General features: G+C 31.0%; 1 protein-coding gene across 1 annotated transcript in view; it reads left to right on the top strand.

The window, feature by feature from the left end:
- The window catches only part of LOC131847842 (protein artichoke), a 91708-nt gene extending 72755 nt beyond the window's left edge, over positions 1-18953 (top strand). The window contains exons 3-8 of the mRNA XM_059197510.1: positions 6278-6534; positions 12690-12953; positions 13108-13207; positions 14250-14539; positions 15110-15256; positions 15529-18953. Coding sequence (XP_059053493.1) covers positions 6283-6534; positions 12690-12953; positions 13108-13207; positions 14250-14539; positions 15110-15256; positions 15529-18453 — 3978 coding nt within the window. The 5' untranslated portion in view covers positions 6278-6282 and the 3' untranslated portion in view covers positions 18454-18953. The remainder of the gene's footprint in view (positions 1-6277; positions 6535-12689; positions 12954-13107; positions 13208-14249; positions 14540-15109; positions 15257-15528) is intronic.
- Positions 18954-19485: the final 532 nt, after the last annotated feature.

Raw genomic sequence — 19485 nt, 5'->3', positions numbered from 1 at the left:
ATATATTTTAAAGTACAACAGTCCCCAGGTATATTTGAAAACTAATAGAGTCAGAGTAGATCTAAAATAATTTATTCATAATTTTTAAAATGTATGTTTTATTAAGTAAAAGTTAGATGGACATGGATATATTTACTCAGTTGTTATGTTTTTGCTATTGGATAAACAGAACGAAAAAATAAGTTAAAAGTATATCTTTATAAATAGCAATTATTAACATATATCATTAGTTTGTGTATTCAATATTTAAATGAGATACACAAGGTAAGTGTAGAGTTCATAGAGACAACCTCTATAAACGTCCCATATTATCCACTTGCAACATAAAAGCAGATTTTGGAAGCAGACACGTACTTATTAGTAAAGCATATATAGTATCTTCCCTTTGAATCATGATTTTTTTTTTTTTTTATATCATAATTTGAGCGCGTATATGATATCTTCGACCGCATGAGTGAATCTATCCACTATTCGTATTGTCGTGCCCCATACTCCTTTATCACGTATTTACAATAGTATCTTGCTGAGAGCCTATTGTGCAAGGGCACCGATTCATTGTTGTGCAATTCCAAGCAGATATATTAAAAGATAGTTTGCAGTAATGCTACATTCAATTTATTTTTGGTTTATGACCTCTGCCCCCAACGATATGCTGCCCACTTTCAAACAAAGAATGAAGAAAGAATACTCTTTTTTAAAGGTAACGTATTACTTTTAATTGTAAAATCATACTTCAGAGAAAAAAAACTTACTTCTCTAAGCCTTGTGTCTTCGTGTTATTTGCTCAATATTGATTTATATGATCCTACTTCGTATTTTTCACTACTTTTAATTTCGATTTCTTTAATAAATATTTTTAATCTATTACTTATTTTGTGATTTTATATTTAGTATAATTTACGATGAAGGAGAATAGGAAAATAGGAGTACCTAATGTAATTTAATATTTTGCTTAGATTGTAAATGTATGTGCAAAAAATATGAAACAGTAACAATGTTGAAAAACTTTCCTTATTAAATTTGTTTATGGACTTCCTTCCAAAGCAAGTTTTCTAGGTCATTAGTTATACGGGCCATCGAATAAAATACGCCATTGCGTTTTTAATTAACAATCTCAGTTCATATTGGATGGAGTTTTAGATTATTACAAATTCATAGATTTTATACGAGCTTTAACTAGTTGAGTGTGTTTACAGGGACGTTGAGAATAAACGCGGGGTAACATTGATGAGATAAAGTTTGGTTCTATTAAAATTCTCGATGTAACATAAATAAGGTTATGTTTGAAAACGAATGAGAGGTTTATTAGAAGTATATAAATAGATTTATTATTTTTGACATTGCAATTTGATATCTATGAATATATTTTGAAATTAAACAGCATGTTAACTTTCAGACTGTACTGTAACAAGTAAAATTTGTGGCATATTTGCCATATAATGTTACTTTCTCTAATTGGATTAAGCAATATATTTCTAAATGGTAGCTTAAAATTGTTTTGTAATTTATTATAAAAAAAAAACTATAAATTTACTATTTCATATGGCTTATATAAATGTATCGAACATTTAATCGTGTCTTTTTCCGATTTGTTTTTGGGGTAAACTATAATCGTCTTACTTGGCGAGTAAAGGATTGGATGGAAAGATTGTACATTTCTGTGTGGAACATTTATTGTCGATGTATAAACCTTTTATTTCAAGTTTTTGAGTGGTATGTAACTATGGCGATAGTAGTAAAAGTTTTATGTTCAAAGTATCGCGCGACATTGCTATAAAAGTCGCGCGTCGTCGTGTTAAATTGCGAGCACCAGACGGGAATGATTCTATGACCGGGCTTCAATACGTTGGCGGAGGTTCAAACAATATCACTGAAAACAATACCAACCTTTATTTAGACTACAATATATTCTTATTATGAAAATGGAAGTAGTGGTAAGCTGAAAAATTTATACTGTTACTTAAAACAAATAAAAAAAAATATCAAGCTTGATATGTTTTTTAATACACACATTTTGTGATGTTTATAGCCATCTAAGTTACGTGCAGCGGCTTAAATATAGAAAATAGAATCCAATATAGTTGCAGAACAGAGCAGAGTTACTCCTTAGTGAACATATTAATCACCGTTAAATTATATATACCGTCATATAAACTATATATTAGGCTTCATAACTGACAGAGAAGCTCAGGAATACTTAGAGTGTGGCCCCAAATAGCCAGAAAATAATTTGAAGGAGGTGATGGAACGGTATCTAATTTATATGTTATTTTTTCATTCGTGCCTTGTGGAGCCAATAGAGAATAGAGAAAGATTCTAATTCGTACTTAACAAATAAACATATACATTAATTATACATTTTGTTAGTAAATTAGATTTCGTAGACTAGCTTATAAAACAAATACAAATAAAACAACGAGTTTTAGTCGTTCCACAGGTAGTAATAGTATTTGTACATAACTAAAAGACACTCAGACTGTTAAATGACTGTTTGGAATGATAGTAATAAACACACTCTAGTTAAACATAATATGAGAACGTAGTCTGAATACTAAATCGGGGGATATATTAGGCGGGTCAAAGCGATGGTATAGGCGTGTTTGTAGTACGAGATACTAGGTATTAGATATGTCGATAATTTATATTCCAGACACGTCACTATGCCTAGTTAGTAGTTTCTAAAAAAATGTCTGCTTCATCAAACTGATGAGTTGATAAAGTAAATAAATTGTAATTAGCGATTGCTGTTATAGATTTCCTTGCATGTAATTGGAATGGCAAACAAGATGACCGACCAGATGGTAAATGATAAACAAGGCCTACGTCATGAATAGTTCTACGGGTATCTCGTTACCACGTGACGCCCGCAATACTGTTCAAGCGTTGCCATTCAAGAAGACTAAGATGTCACGACTTTTATTTGTAGTTTCAATGCTTTGTCTCAACTTTTAACTGAATTATATTGTTTAAAAAGCCGCAGAGACGCTTGGTGCTTTTTACAAGCTATCTGTTGTTACTTTTTTAACAATTGTATATAAATAAAAGTGCACTTAATTAATAATTGAATATAAAAAAGTAAACTATTTATATCAAAGAGAGTTAAGGCTAGACCTATGTTTTATTTATTATTATATTTATATTTGGGCCTAGTTCATCGTTAATTATATTGTTGTATATTCCAGGAACAATGTGGGCATCACCACTTCAGATTACGATCATTACAATATTTTATTATTGTTACATATGCTATAATACAAATATACTTGCTTTTTCTACGTTTCTTAATTGATTTATAGTATAATTTTTTAGGTTATGGGCCCATCATCATCAAACACGTTTAATCTTTCGAATTTTAAACTTACGCAACCAAAACTGCCCAATACTGTGTCATTAATATGTAATTATTAGCAAGTATAATGAAACTATATGAACCATAATTAGAAAAAAAACCGTTTGATTAGCACGTAACAACTAATATTTGAACATCATTAGTTTTGTAACTAATTCATGTAAAGCGAGAACACAGCAATAAACAATTTTGATATACAAAGCAATTACAATTAGGTAACACAACCAGTCATTGTTGTATTTGATGTTTATTAAGAAATTAAACATTAGACAGTCATTGCAATGACGTGATGCATGTTGTTTGTATAATAGTGAAGTTCATTCATAATTGCATACTGTTATTTAGCATGACGAATAAATGTATTATGTGAATATAATAGTGCTAGTGAATGTTGATTACTATTTATACATATAGTAATATCGTTGCGATTGTGTAATATTAGAAATTGGTTTCGGTGAGAATTTTTTACGTTAGATATACCGAGTATGTATGGGATTGTATTAAATTGCACTTTATTAAATTTTTACACTGAGTATTTTTTGTACTATCATTAATAGAAATCATTAGATACTAATCGATTAGAGTCGATAGTATGTGCTCTTAGGTATAAAGAAGTAAAAAAGTGAGGATGATTTTTTTTATTGGATCATGATGATGATAACCTTAGTCGAAAACTTGTGTTCGTTGTCAGTATTCTTAGAAAACAACAAATAGATTGGAAGAAATATTAATGGTATCTATGTTAATCGAGGAATACTTGTTCTCAGAAACATAATATCCGGATTGTTCAGAGAGACAATTTTAACTGAAGTCTTATAATTCGTAGTATATTTTAGAATATCCTTGCCGAAAAACAACTGAAAATACGGAAATTGGGACAAAAATAAACCAGGTAATATTTATTGAGAGCTCAACGTTCAAAAGTTCGCAAAGTTTGCAGAAAGGGTGTCAAAATTTATATTTGGAGATATCAAAAAGAGTTCCTTCTTGGAAAGATGAGAAGCCGATGATGGGAGTTGGAGGGTGAAGTTGCGAACAAACTAAGCTAGTTTCGGGCGCGATCCGTACAACTTTCCACATAAATCGGGCTTCGTTAATAATTTACCCATTTGGAATTCGGATACGAAGCGATTTTCAAGTGAGACACATAAAAAAAGTTGACGGCTGCCATGTACATTGTGCGTACCTGCTTAATACCGCTGTGTGACATAGTGTTTTATTTTAACAATTAGATGAAAAGTATCGTATGATGACATGTTAATGTATTATTGAGAGGATTGCAAAATTTTTACGAGTATTCCAATTTATGACTTTTATATTTATTTGATTCAAATTGGAAAGATGAACAAAGAGGAAAAATGTTTTGGCAATAAGTGACGTAATTTTATAGGGATGTATTGGTAAAAATAAAAATAACCGCAAATTCCGTCAATCACGAAAGTTTACACAAGGATAACTGTCGAACTTTAACGCGATATCGAGGAATGAAATAAACAAAGGTCCGCTCGTAAATTTCTTGCTTACGAGGAGCTTGTTTACGAGGTGTTTCTTGTTGTTCCCAGTCCGTTTATGTTTGTATCGACAATCGAGGTTTCGTTTATGGTAATGAAGGCTCTGATGGTAATGTAAGTGGCTGCAAAAACAAAACTAGAAATCATGGTTGGACCATTTTTATTGTCTTATACTGTAATACTTAAGCTTTGTTGTGAAAATATCGCTGACCCTAGCCACAATAACATTTGAATAACATACCGAACACAAGTGTAGGCAACTTGATTCAATATTCAAATGGTGACCTAGGAATTCCCTAAGCTAACATGAATGTACATGTATAACAAAACCGATAACTGAAGGACCTAATACATATAGTTTTTGCAGCTGTTTATAGGATGTATTAACATACATCTACGCATGTAAGAAAGAAATATGAAAACATCATGTGAGCATCGATTTGTATTGACTCACTAGAAAAGCCTACGCAGACTATTTATTATAAATTTCAATTAAGATAGCAGAATATAAACAACATTTACTTTTATATCTTAACATAGAATAAAATCGCAAATACGTGACAAGGCGAAAATTGTTTGGATGTTTTTTGGTCCACTGAGGTCCAATTTGGATGAATTTTTACAGTAAATATGTGTCAATATATAGGCAAAAACAGCTGAAAAAATCATACTAAAATATATATGTTTAGACAATTTTTCAATATGCCAAAACTATTTATTAATTATTTGTAAAATAAAATATTTGATAGCGTCTTCTAGATGGTTTTCAACTGTCGTTTGATATCATCAATAAATGCGACTCAACTAGTTAGTTAAAAAGGATCATTAAGTCTTTAACTTAATGATCCTTTTTACTTATAAGATAGACTAGTACTCTTCTAAAATTTATGAATGTAAGGCAATGTAAGCATATATATAGGTATGTCATGTAATTAATTCTATATTAACTCACCCTTTGAGTCTAGTAAGCCTCTTTCAAATTTCATTAAAAATTCCTTTACTTACAGAGTAGTCTGGACAAAGTTCTTGTACAAGCGACAAGACCGCCTGTGTAATGATAGTTTGTTCATAGTTTCATTAAATGAACTATTATTATAGGTATTAATTTTACACTTTTTTGTAATTCTATATTCTTGAATATAGATAATATAATTATAGTTCATTACACTACACCGTTACTATATTAATATAGGTTAATAAATTAATTGCAGATGAAATATTTCTAATTTTTTGCTGTTGGAAACCTAGTATGAAACTTGTTTTTAATTAACTGCAAAAACAGGTCTCGTTATTCGACATATATTTCTCCACTTCGATATATCTATCGAGATAGGCTGACGACTAACATGATCTTTTGCCTGTGATTCCATTTTCTTTCCTACATCTATAATAATACAGACCGTATTTTCTTTTGCAGGCACAATGTGGACACTTCTTCTTCTCTTCATGGTTCCCGTGTTTGGACAACAACAGTGGGTGCCGTGTTCCGAACTGAACGATGACCTTCGGTACCCTTGCCGGTGTCGGGTGCAAGTTGACCGGGCGCTCCATCTTACAATCCTGATGAACTGCGACCACGTGGTCTTCGGTGGTGACTTCCCACCGTTGCCTTATGGTGCTCCCATCATGTCTTTTAGCCAAAGACGGGCCGGCCACCAGACATTACCGACACAGGTCAGTTGATTTATTTTATTAATCTGTTACAATCATAAAAACAATAAGACGGATGTTATGTCATCCTTAATTTGCAATTTTACTGTCAGATACGATATCTGATACCGGAGTACAACTTATAAAACAAGGTGTTTTTTTTTCGGACTACTCTAATGGTATTGGTCGCAGTTTGCCTTTACAGCTTCACCGGACGACAGGGGGCGAGTGTAGACGGCATTCCAAATCCGTGGAAGGACTTATGGAGCTGCTGAAAGCCAACTCCCGTCTGACAGATACGACTTTAGCCATTGTACGATGTTTTTTTTTTCTCTTCAATTGTGTCCTTTTATTTATAATATTATTGTACAATAAAGTATTACAAACAAACAAAACAAACAAACTTTAGTCTCCGGGCATGGCTAGGGGTTCGAACCTCGGCTCAGGCAGTCGTAATTTCGATCCCGTTTGAATTGTACAGGGGATCGATCGGAGGGGATGGCTGCTTGTTAATAGAACCTGGGACCAAGATACTTATATAGATAGATTAGACTTATAATGTTACTTAGATATAATCTAAGTGATATTTTTCTAACAATTATTTACACCGAAGTTTTTACTAAGTGTCCCTAGAAAATAGATAGTAACAAACAGAAGTATTTATGGTTTATTCTTAGTCTTTTACACCTACGTACACTACTCATTTCAAATGTTAAATTAGGGCAAGTTCATTAATCAATGATAGTTGTTAAGCTTAGTAACAGCGGCTGAAACCAAACCACAAGCCACAGCAGTATTTCGGAGATAGTGTGGTTGAACAAAAACCACCTACAATTTATCTAAAGCCACAACATTGAGTGACTTGCGCAAATATTGACGTCCTCTGTAACAAAATAACTTCTTGTACTATATAACTCAATATAATGTAAATTTTCGTCACATTTTTAATTGTTTTCTTTATTTGAGATCTCTTTAATACAAACTTATTCATGTATAATAATAAGATTATACATGAATAAGTTTGTATAAAAATAAATAATCGTTCTAAATTAAGTTGTATTTAATTATTTTTGCCACAATGCTATGTTAACATTTTCAACATTTGCAAATTTTTATATTACGGATTTTAATTTTTTTTTATATTAACTAATATTACTTACTGCAATATTTATGCAAAGTGGACTATATATTAACTCTTTGTTTTACGAGATTGTACATTTCGCTATGGAAAAAAATTGCGTAGAATTAAAAAAATAACGGGAAAAAGCTCTAAAGCATTCTTATCTTAATCGTAATTGATCTGTAGGATTATGGAATAATGGATTTGGACAGTATTTTAGTAAAGTAATGAAAGCGAGTTGTTTATTTATCGATTATTATCACATTAAAATTAGGAACAGAAGAGTCTTTAAATTTTTTTATTTTTTTTTTCAAGGTTTTGTATATACTGGTATATGACTAATGCAAACAAACATACTAAGAGTTATGATGATTAAGTATTTTGATTTATTTTCTAATGTGATAAATGCCGCATGGTATTAAATCCGCCAAATGTATTGTATTGTGTGCATGGAAGTTAAATAAATAAATAATTTCAATAAAACATATGTTTAGTGTACACAAAATAAATAAGCCGATTTATTATTAGAAAATAATTAGACGATAAAATAATTTGCTCAGAAAATAGAGATAAATATGATATTAGAATGGCATAGATTTCACGAGCTGAACACGCTATCTTCGTGATCTGATAACTACGCCCCGATGGACGGAATAATCACTTGATTGTGTAGCTTGATGCTTATTAAAACTGTAGATAGGAATATGACAGTGTTTAACTTAGTATATAACTTAATAGAAACAGAAATAATCTTTACTAAAATAAATATATGCACTTTTGAATAAACATATTTTTTTATTCTACCACTCATTCGGAACGCAGGTTCATAATAAGAGTGAGCAAGAAACGTTGTGTGTTGCTCATTTGAATAAATGTTTTTGAAAATAAATAATTCTACAATAATTAGGCGATAATCAACATAGAAACAACTACGCACTCATTCTTAGTGCAATTAGATAATATTGTCAACGTTATGAATCTTAAGTTTTTACAATAAAAACATTATTATCGTTAACGAATCAGCAATCATTGTATAATCAGCTTTTTACAGAGGAAGAGTTTATACAATATTTGAATCTTTTTGCAGGCAGATTTAGAACGCACTTTGGCATTTTGTTGTAAAACCTTACCATAAAACGAATTATTAACTTTAGATAAACGGCATTTAGGTAAAATCATTTTGTTATTATTACGTAATCTTTTAAGTGTATTCACTAACTTTTTTGAAACACTCTATATATTTCTTGGCATACCTACATGATATATTCGTAAATGTAATTTAAGTATTCAATATAAAGCATAAAATCTAATTTTAATGTGACAAGTTATAATAACAAACAGTGATGTTAGTATAATTGATTCGCAATTAACTAATGTAGATTTGAGACCATATTCAATTATAAATTAGAAATACTTATTATTTTAAAATCCAGTTTCTGAATATTTATATGTTTATTTTAAATAACAAAATATTAAACAAAACTCGTATAAAATTTGCAAAATTGATGGACTAAGAATAGACGAGGTCATCAAAAGTTTTACTTGAATCGTTGAACAAAGTCGTGGGTGGATTTGAAATAAAATGATAAAATATTTCCAGTATAAAGTCCAAGAGAAAAAAATATACAATTAAAATGAAAATATAGAAAATTTATGAGAACACTCTTGTATAAACAATAGAGTATGCTTTTTGGATTTATGTATGTGTGCTGCTATATTATATATTTTTATAGACAAATTCTAACTTAAAATTGACAATATTATCTGATTGCACAGATATTGCGTGCGTAGCGGTTATTACGCTGATAATCGCATACTACTTTTTTTATTATTTATCGGACGGAGTAACTGAAAAATCCATATTGGTTATCTATTTTAAATGTATAAAGCGTACACAGACGTAATAAATAGTACGATAAAATTTTCAAAGTGATGATTGAATTATTATCTGTTCTGTACTTTTTACTTTGAAACTATCTTGAGGTAATGATTAATATAAATCAAAAATTAAAAATAACTGTAACTTTTCTCGTCGATCTGTTATAAACTTAGAATATAATTAATTAACCGAACTCTCCTGAAAAATAAACTACATAAATTATCTTAAATTTTTCAACTCTAGCTCAAGAAAATCTTGAGATATTATCCAGATTCAAAGTTTAAAAGTACTTGTATCTTCTCCAATGTTATTATAAATTAAAAACAGCAGCAATATTTGTATTCTATTTAATGTTCTTTATAAAACTACTAAATTATTCTACTAAAGTCATTTGTGTGAGATATTTAGTAATATTTTAGGTTTATATTATTAATGTTTTAGGATACTAATGATCGTAATTGGCAATCGATATTTGATTAAATTATGAAATTCTTTTGCCTTGATCAATTATAATCTGTCTTAAACATGTCGTTTACACAGATTATAATTAAGGGATATCAATTAAGCATACAGGAAAAAACACACCGCTCACTTAGTGATAGAACTGTCAAAGTCTGTTCACACCTATACTCATTTCTAGTTCAACTATGAACATAGTCACGGAATTTCATTTCATCTGGTATATACGAGTACAATAATAAAGTTGGAAACAATCATTGAATTTTACAAACCAATGTGTTGGTATGTTCGAAGCGGATCAGCATTTATCGGCTCATTTGTTTTGTCCGGCAACGATATCGGTTGTGCAAAACATTTGTAATGATTCCACGCGGTACACATTCAGTTGAAACAATAATTCATTTTCGATATACAAGCATTGAACGGTTTTGGGAAAAGTTTTGTAATTCTACATGTACTATATAGTATAATGTCTGACGTTATAGAAAATATTAGTGATCATATTTTTAATCAATTGTCTACTGTATAATAATTGTCTAAAAACTTTTTCTTTAATTCGTATATTAGTAGTGGATAATCTTAACTAATACTTGACCGATAAAAAAAACTTTGAATTTGAATTTGAATACTTGACCGATAAAAAAACATTTATAGTAAGTTACATTATCCATTATGTGAGAAGTTATATAGCTGGTTAGTTATAAATAGCGGGAAAATTGAGTAGGCTCCAAATATTTAAGTTTTGTAAAAAATGATATATACTATGTATTTTGATATTGAAAATCATTTAGTTTAGAGAATACTAAAACTTAATTAATAGTATAAAAAGTGTATAGTAACATTAAACTAAAACTTAATCCTTGTTATATGTCAATGTTTAAACATAGAATAAGACTTGCAGTTCCATTACAAGTACAAGACATAGCCTCAAGAACTAGTAATTTAGTTCTTTTCTTAAAGAAATTTTCAAGAGTGTACAATGTACAAGAGACGAAAAAGTGTGCATCGTATTTGTATTAGACCTCGAAAGTCAGATTAAAAGTAACGGTATCCTAATTACTAGTTTATTATAATATATTTATTTTAGTAAATATATTATACATTTTCATCATTTCATAATGGATAAATTTTAAAATACTTAACCAATTTCAAATGTTCTCACATAACACCACATGGGTTTATTATTGGTGTATTAATATATGTTTTATTATCTTACATATGTTTTACTATATATAGGTAGTATCTTGTTTTCTAAAATTATAGAAACCTGCAATAATTGATCTGAGGCGGGTAGTTACTTGGTAATATATTATATTCAAGTGTTGAATATTATATCATACATTATATACCAATTCGTCTTTAGCAGAACTACCGTTTGGCGGCCACTCCACTGAAGAACCTAGATAATGTATTCGAGATCATAAGTTTGCAAACTCTTGGGACACCGCACCAAGTTCAGTTTGAAGATTCGCACTATTCAAACTCAGATCAAGATCGACAACGGCAGTTTGATGAGGGAGTGTTGGGTCACATCATATACTATTGTGTATTCTGGGAGAGAAGGGTTCAGTTTCTTATCTGTAGTTTCACACAAATTCTGATTAAATTAGAAACATGTTACTTTTTCAAATGTCAAGTAGAGGGACAGATCCAATGATATGTTCTATTTGTCTCCTTTATCAGGACTGTTGAAGAAAATGGTGCTATGTTTTTCGAATGGTCGTATATTAGTTTTTGGTTAAAGTATACATATTTCCTTGTACATAAGTTGTAGTACCGAGGTTATTAGTTAGGTATATTTTATTACAATATATTTAAGGGAGTTAAATTAAATTAGGGGATAAAAGTTTGTATGAAAATATCCCATTTGAAGCTACAACTATGTTTTGTCTGAAATTATGGTTTAGTTTATTATACATTTTTTATGTATTTGGTCAAGATCACTATTCCAAGCAGATGAAATCCTCGGTATAGCTAGTTCTTATATATTTACAGTCTTGGTAATTAATATTGATACAGATAACATAATATTCTACTGATTAATTTAATTTGGTAGATGTATAAAAAATATACTATAGACGTACCTAAAAAATGCACTATTCAGGATTAAAGACATATATATAAATGCATATTCGTATGTAATTGGTCTACAACAATTTTCCTTTGGACATATTATGCGTCAAAGTAAGAACGTTAGGGCACGCAATGAACCTAATTAAGTAATGCCTTTTGCGGGATTTCAAAGGCCTTTGTGTTGAAACGTTACGGCGTACATTACAAGTAAAACGTAATAAACTAATTTTTTAATTCCAAGTTCTAAATACATTTTGGACGGACAGTCAGTTACATAACTACTAATAAAAAATTATATAAATTATTTTATTTCTAATAATGATATATTATAATAATATCATTCTTATTCATTCCATTTATGTCAAATATTGTTGTGTTAGAGATTTTTATGTATGATTTCCATCACTCTGTGTCCCGGATATGCTGACGGAATGTATTAGGAGTCTATATATCTTCTTCTCAGACTCCATTTGGTAGATATAATAATATTAATAGCGTTATTAAACACAGAGATTTCATCTAATCCCAAGCTAAGCATAGCTTGTGGTATGGGTGCTAGACTACTGATAGGTATATCTATCAGTAGTAAGTACATACATAGTATACTTACGTAACTAAAAAACTAAAATGCATATTTAAATTTTTCAGATATTTTCAACCTATGGCTTACCTCTTAAGGAGTTGGACTTTTCACACAATAGCCTTCGACGCCTTCCCGACCGTCTACTAGCCGGGATCCGAGGCAATCTTACCAAGTTGGTTCTTGCTGACAACCTCCTTGGGGATAATTTGAATCCCATATTCTCTACAGCCGAGCTCCATAATCTGCCAGCATTAGAAGAGCTGGATTTGAGTGGAAACAGCATTAGAGGAATAGAAGAAGGTTTGCTGATTGGTTGTGATCTTCTTAAGGTAATTTGAGTCTTATAAGTTACATTTTAGTATTCATTATCCTATATACTTAATGTACATAGTTTACAATTACAAGTCGCATAAAAAATAAATTCCGCTTAAGGCATTTCTTCTAATATTTTTATTATAGTGGAATCGTATTACTTTGTTTCAGATATTACGCTTGAACCGCAACAACATAAACTCCGTGCCTTCATCTTCTCTAAACGGCCCACAAGCATTACGGGTTATTTCTTTAAGAGAAAATAGAATAGGTAAGTTTTATATTATACCTTCCTTACTTCTATATTTTACGATCAAGTTTTGCCTATGAAAGTAATTTTGCTTATAAAGAGCGAGAGAATGAGAAAAAATGTACCAGCACTTGATGTAGAGTGTGAGTAGTATAGATGCTGTCCCGACATGTTTCCAATCACATTACTTACTTCTTATATTTTTCATTCAGGTGTCTTGGTATACATACGAGTACATAGGTACTGCTTATATGTACTTAATGGGAATGACGAAATTAATAAATTAGATTTTGACAAAATGGCATATCACTTTAATACATTGAAGTATGAACGTGAGTTATCACAGACATCGTAATATTTTTTGTCGCATTCATCTATGGGTGATGGCTACTTTCTACAATTTAAACCACTTAATAAATAAAACTAGTATACGATGTAGGTAATACACATAAATTAAAGTTGACGCTACTAATAGCGTCAAATTTAATTTATGCGTATAATAGCAAGTGAGTACTTAGATTTAACTTAGGTAACATTTTAAAACTGTCATAATACATCGTTGTCAAAATAGTTACATGTTATTTACACAGGGGGTATCTGGGACAGGTATAATCAAATTTTATGAGTAAAATATAATTTACTGTGATAAATGTTTTCGGTCTCGCTACTTTAAATAATTAATGAAATTGGTAGTGAATAGTTGTGTTTGTTTTAATATTTTCATCTGTATAGAAAATACAATTTAATGTAATTTATATGAAATGCAAAACGGAATAAAAATGGTTTGTAATGAAGATAAATATACCTTATAAATCCGACAAGTAAGTATGGGCTTTAAAAATCTTGGAAAATGGAATGACGGATACTGCGACATGGTTTTACGTCATTTAATCTACTATTAAGAATTTATGAGGTGTATCGTCATACTACTAGTATCAGGTTTGACGTTTATGAAGAAACATATTTGGTTCGCGTATTAATCTACATCATCTGTAATAGGTATATCCAGAATGACTGAATTTTGAAATAGATATTTTAAATATATTTTCTTACCGTTTTACAGTTTCAATTCGACAAGCATCTTTCATATCACAGAAGACTTTAGAAGAGATCGACTTACATGGAAACATGATATCTGTCATTGAAGGCGGAGCGTTTATAGGCTTAAGTGCACTACAAAGCCTCGATCTCGGTCGGAACAGACTCTCCAAGTTCAACAGCGACGTCTTCCAAGGCATCGAGAACCTCGAAAAGTTGGACCTCTCTGAAAACTTTATAACCGATTTTCCGACCGTTGCTATGAAATCATTTGTCGGTCTCGGATCTTTGAATCTTTCCAGCAATATGATCACTGTAAGTTTCTGCAAACTTTTTAATTTAATACCATTCAATTAGGAATGACAAGCGGAAGTGATTTGAGTTGATCCGTTGTCAGTAAAGAGTTATCGGAAAAGCAATTACAATCGTTTTCATTAATTCCAAATTCATTATATAAATTTGTCTGTGATTTTTACTGAAAAAATAATAATATTGTGTATGTTGAATGTCAGTGAGGAGAATTCTTTTATACATAAGTTGTTTACACTAAATGTGTAAACAACATATGTACAAAAGAATTATTATACATATTAAAACGAAACTAGAATTAGTATAATAGGGTACCTATACAATGATTTTGGCTAGTAATTGTTCTGTGATTTATTATTTCATAAATATACAATGTTATATATATTATTATTATTATAAGTTTTATAGTATTATACATAGCCTGCAGTACTAAGTAAACATATATATGTAACATGGTTCCTCAAAACTGTACACATGTTTAATTTTGAAAAATATACTTACACATTAGTGCCCGTGACTGACCCGACTCTTTTTACTTTATAATTTTTGTAATAATATATTTTTTGTTAATTTCAGAATATCGATAACAGCCACCTCAGTTCTTTGGTTTCTTTACAAATGCTCGATCTTAGTAGAAACAATCTCATTAAATTATCACCAGGAACCTTTGTAGGCCTTACTGATTTGCTGTATTTAGACATTGGAGTTAATTCTCTTCGAACTGTAAGTAATTATATATGAATATTTTTATCTCAGTATTTTCTAATCATTACATACTATAAAATAAAGTCGCTGTCGCTGTCCCTATGTATGCTTAAATCTTTAAAACTACGCAACGGATTTTGAGACGGTTTTTATTTAATAGATTCCAGAGGAAGGTTTATATATATAATACATATACACCCGGGCGAAGCCGGGGCGAGTAGCTAGTAAAATAATAATTAGTAAATTAAAGATGGTAAAGTAATGTTAAAGAGTGATTTTTTTTCTTTCAGGTCGAGGATGATGCGTTTGATGGATTAACTAGTCTTCGAACATTGCTTTTACGTGACAATAATATACTTTTGATACCGGCTACGGCTTTATCACGACTACCAAACTTGATCTCTGTACATTTAGGTTACAACAGAGTGACAGCTTTATCAAGTGATATTCTAAGAGCTGTATCAGACAGAGTAACATCATTGGTACTATCACGAAATGTAATCAGGGAACTTCCATCTGCGGCTTTCGATCATTTTAAGACACTGCACCATTTGGATTTATCAGGCAATTTGTTAAACTCAATCGCAGCTGAAGTTTTTAGCGGACTTGAGACGACTCTTCAATTTTTATCTCTAAGCCAAAATAGGATATTAGGATTCACTGGACAACAATTGAAGTTCGTAAGCCTTTGGTTTTTGGATATATCAGATAACCAAATTTCAGAAATACCGATTAACGCCTTCGAATCTATTCCAAGTTTATTGCATTTAAATATGAGTCATAATGATCATATTAGTACTCTTCCTCAGAATGTATTTGAAAATAATCAAGGTCTAATGACCATAGATATGAGTTATATTGGTTTAAAGGCACTTCCTGTGAAATTGTTTTCGAAAACACTTAACTTGGAGCATATTTACTTATCACATAATAACTTGCAGGAAATTACCGAACACACCTTTAAGAATCTTAAAAACTTAACTGTTTTAGATCTTTCGTATAACAATATTGTTAGTATAAGGGCTCCGGCATTTGTTAATGTAATGTCTATACAATATTTGTCTTTAAAAGGAAATCAATTGAATGCTTTTAAAGGCGAGTTCTTCAATACTGGCACCAGTTTAGAAGTTATGGATTTGTCAGACAATCAATTAAGTTATTTGTTCCCATCGTCATTCAAAATACACCCACGTCTCAGAGAAATTATATTGACTAATAATAAATTTAATTTCTTCCCGTCAGAACTTATAAGTACATTACAATATCTTGAATTAGTCGATTTATCAGGCAATGCTTTGAAAAACGTTGATGAACTAGATTTTGCTCGACTTCCGAAATTAAGAACTTTATTACTAGCAAGAAATGATTTGGATACAATAAGTGAAATGGCGTTCCACAATTCAACACAAATACAACATTTAGACTTATCTAATAATAAAATAGATCGTTTGGGAGATAGACTATTCGAGGGACTTATTAGGTTAGAACTTTTGAACTTGGATGGAAATTTATTAACAGAATTATCTGACAATATTTTTGATCGGAGCAGGCTACATATGTTAGAAAAAATTATATTGAGCAACAATATCTTTGAACATCCACCATTAAAAGCTTTACAAAAACAATACTTCTTTGTTTCTTCCGTAGATTTGTCCAATAATGAAATAGTTGATGTACCAGCAGAAGACAGTGTTATGGTAAATATTAAGAAACTAGATTTATCTTTTAACCCACTTTCAGAAAAAACCTTGAATAATATTCTGACTGAACCAAAAACTGTTAGAGAACTAAATTTAGCAGGAACTGGAATTAGATCAGTAGGCCAACTAGAAACGCCGTTTTTGCATAGTTTAAATTTATCATTCAATAATATCACGTCACTTTCGGATAAAACATTTGCTAGAACAACTTTATTAGAATCAGTAGATCTCTCAAATAATCAAATATCTGATGTGTCTGGTTCATTAGCTAATTCTTGGCCTAAACTTAAAAATCTTCAAAGATTAAATATTTCCAGTAATCCTATAATTAAAATTACAGAAGGCAATTTTGATGGTCTTTCCTCTCTTCGAGTATTGGACATAAGAGATTTAGATAAATGTACTCGAATAGAGAAAAACGCTTTTAGAAGTCTATCAAATCTTATAGAACTCAGAGCTTATGGATATCCAAGGCTTGGATACTTTGATGTTCAAGGAACTCTTCAATACTTACTTGCCCTAGAAAAATTAGATGTAGAGTTAAAAGATACGTCTATTGGTGCAGATCAATTACATTCCACTTTACACCCACGTCTTGAAGAGTTAGGTGTTAGAGGCTCTCGTTTAAAAACAGTTTCTTCTGGAGTGTTAGCTGGTTTGAAAGCTCCCGCCATAACAGTGCGGTTTCGTAATACATCCGTAACAACTTTACCACCAGCATTGCTATTTCCTCTACCCAGATCATCTCAGATTGTAATAGATATTGCTGGTAGCCAGTTGTCAACTCTTCAACCCCAGTTGTTAGTAGCGCTCGATGATCGTCGTGCAGACTTATCAATGTTTGGCCTAGAAACGAACCCAATAAGGTGTGATTGCAATGCTCGAGCATTACGAAGATGGTTGCCAAACGTTGGTATAGATGATGTTCGTTGTGATTCTCCGGATCATTTGTCAGGGTTTCTATTAGTAGAAATTGGAGATGATGAGCTTTCTTGTGATACTAAACGAAGAACAACAATATTATCTTCATCATCTAGTATTTCAACTACAATACCACCTCGTTTAGTACACCGTACTTCAGCAGAGCCAGATATCATTTGGTCTGTTGCACCATCTCACGAACGACCGAAGGTTACAGGAGAGCCAAAAGGTGCACCAGTAGTTGGTGTAGCGTCATCGAATAATGACGATAATTTGATAATAGGTATAGTAGGTGGTGTAGTTGCATTTATAGCTATTTTAATTGTAGCGATATGTGTTGTTAGATTAAGAATGACAACAACATCATACAGAGGTGGTCCTTTAGCTAGTAGCCCGACAACTGGTGCTACTCCAATGTGGGGACCTCCGTGGCCAGGGTATGCCGCTACTTTGCCTCCTGCATCATTGTCTAATGCTACTTTGCCTCACAAGGTGCAACCGGGTCCAGGATCAGTGCGATACTTAGCACCACCACCACCGCCAGCTCCTTATTTTATTAGCATGCCACCACACGACGATAAAATATACCGGTAGGATATTTTACATTATATAATTTTAAATAGACTGCTAACGTATTATTAGTGCTATGCCATTGATCATGTAAATATTATAGTTGAGAAAGAATAATCATATCAATAATTAGGTTTCTCAGAAAACCACGTATTCACACGTTGTTCATATCGTTGTAGATATTTTAAATAAATAAATAATTTTGCAATAATATTTTATTGCTTATTAGTACATAAACAATTTTATATTTCATTAGATTTATTAATTCTCAGGCTAGATTTGATCAATCTAGTCACCAGTGGAAGTTTTCATAGATTTAAATATTATATAACGAACTCAAAGACATTTCATAAGCAATATAAAATAGTGTACATAAATAATAAAATATGCATTGTACTTTTTACAAAGGTGGTATGTTTGTTATTGGAAGTATTTATTTAACACTAATTATCTTTAAGTTTAGTCGTATGTTTGTGTAATTCTAATATTATTATTTAATTAAATATTTGTAAGCATATTTGCAGTTTAATTTGTGAATATTTTCAGAAAAAAATATTTTTATACTTATATTTAGTCAATAATTATAATGTAAGTATATAACTAGAGGAACTAAAAGTGGAATGTCCACATCGACTATCAGAGAGAGTTCCATGTTCCCACTTGGTGCCTTCGGGAGTCCGAGCTTCGTTTATCAAAGCAAACGGGATTAGGCAAAGCAGCCCTTCGAGCATGACTCTCATTAAGGCTCAAAAGGGAAGCTCCAACCCCCAAGGCTTGCTCTTTGAGTGTAGCAGTCTACTAACGCTCTGAGAAAACACAATCTTTTAATATTATTCTTCTTACATTATAAATTATCCACGCCACAGATTTAATCTTACATAGATAAAGACAAGAGATGAAATTATAATATTGTTTGTATTCTATCGTTTACGTACATCACTTTCCACATCGTATATTCTGAAAAAAATTACAGAAAAAAGTTACTCTTTGTGTGAATTTTGTATCACACACTGCGTTTGTTAAAGCTTTTGTTTATGATCACCAAATTTGCATAAA

Source organism: Achroia grisella, unplaced genomic scaffold (genome assembly GCF_030625045.1).
Source record: "Achroia grisella isolate CSIRO2021 unplaced genomic scaffold, CSIRO_AGI_Agris_v1 utg544, whole genome shotgun sequence".
In the NCBI taxonomy this organism is placed as follows: Eukaryota; Metazoa; Arthropoda; class Insecta; order Lepidoptera; family Pyralidae; genus Achroia; species Achroia grisella.
This window is presented reverse-complemented; position numbering and strand designations above follow the sequence as displayed.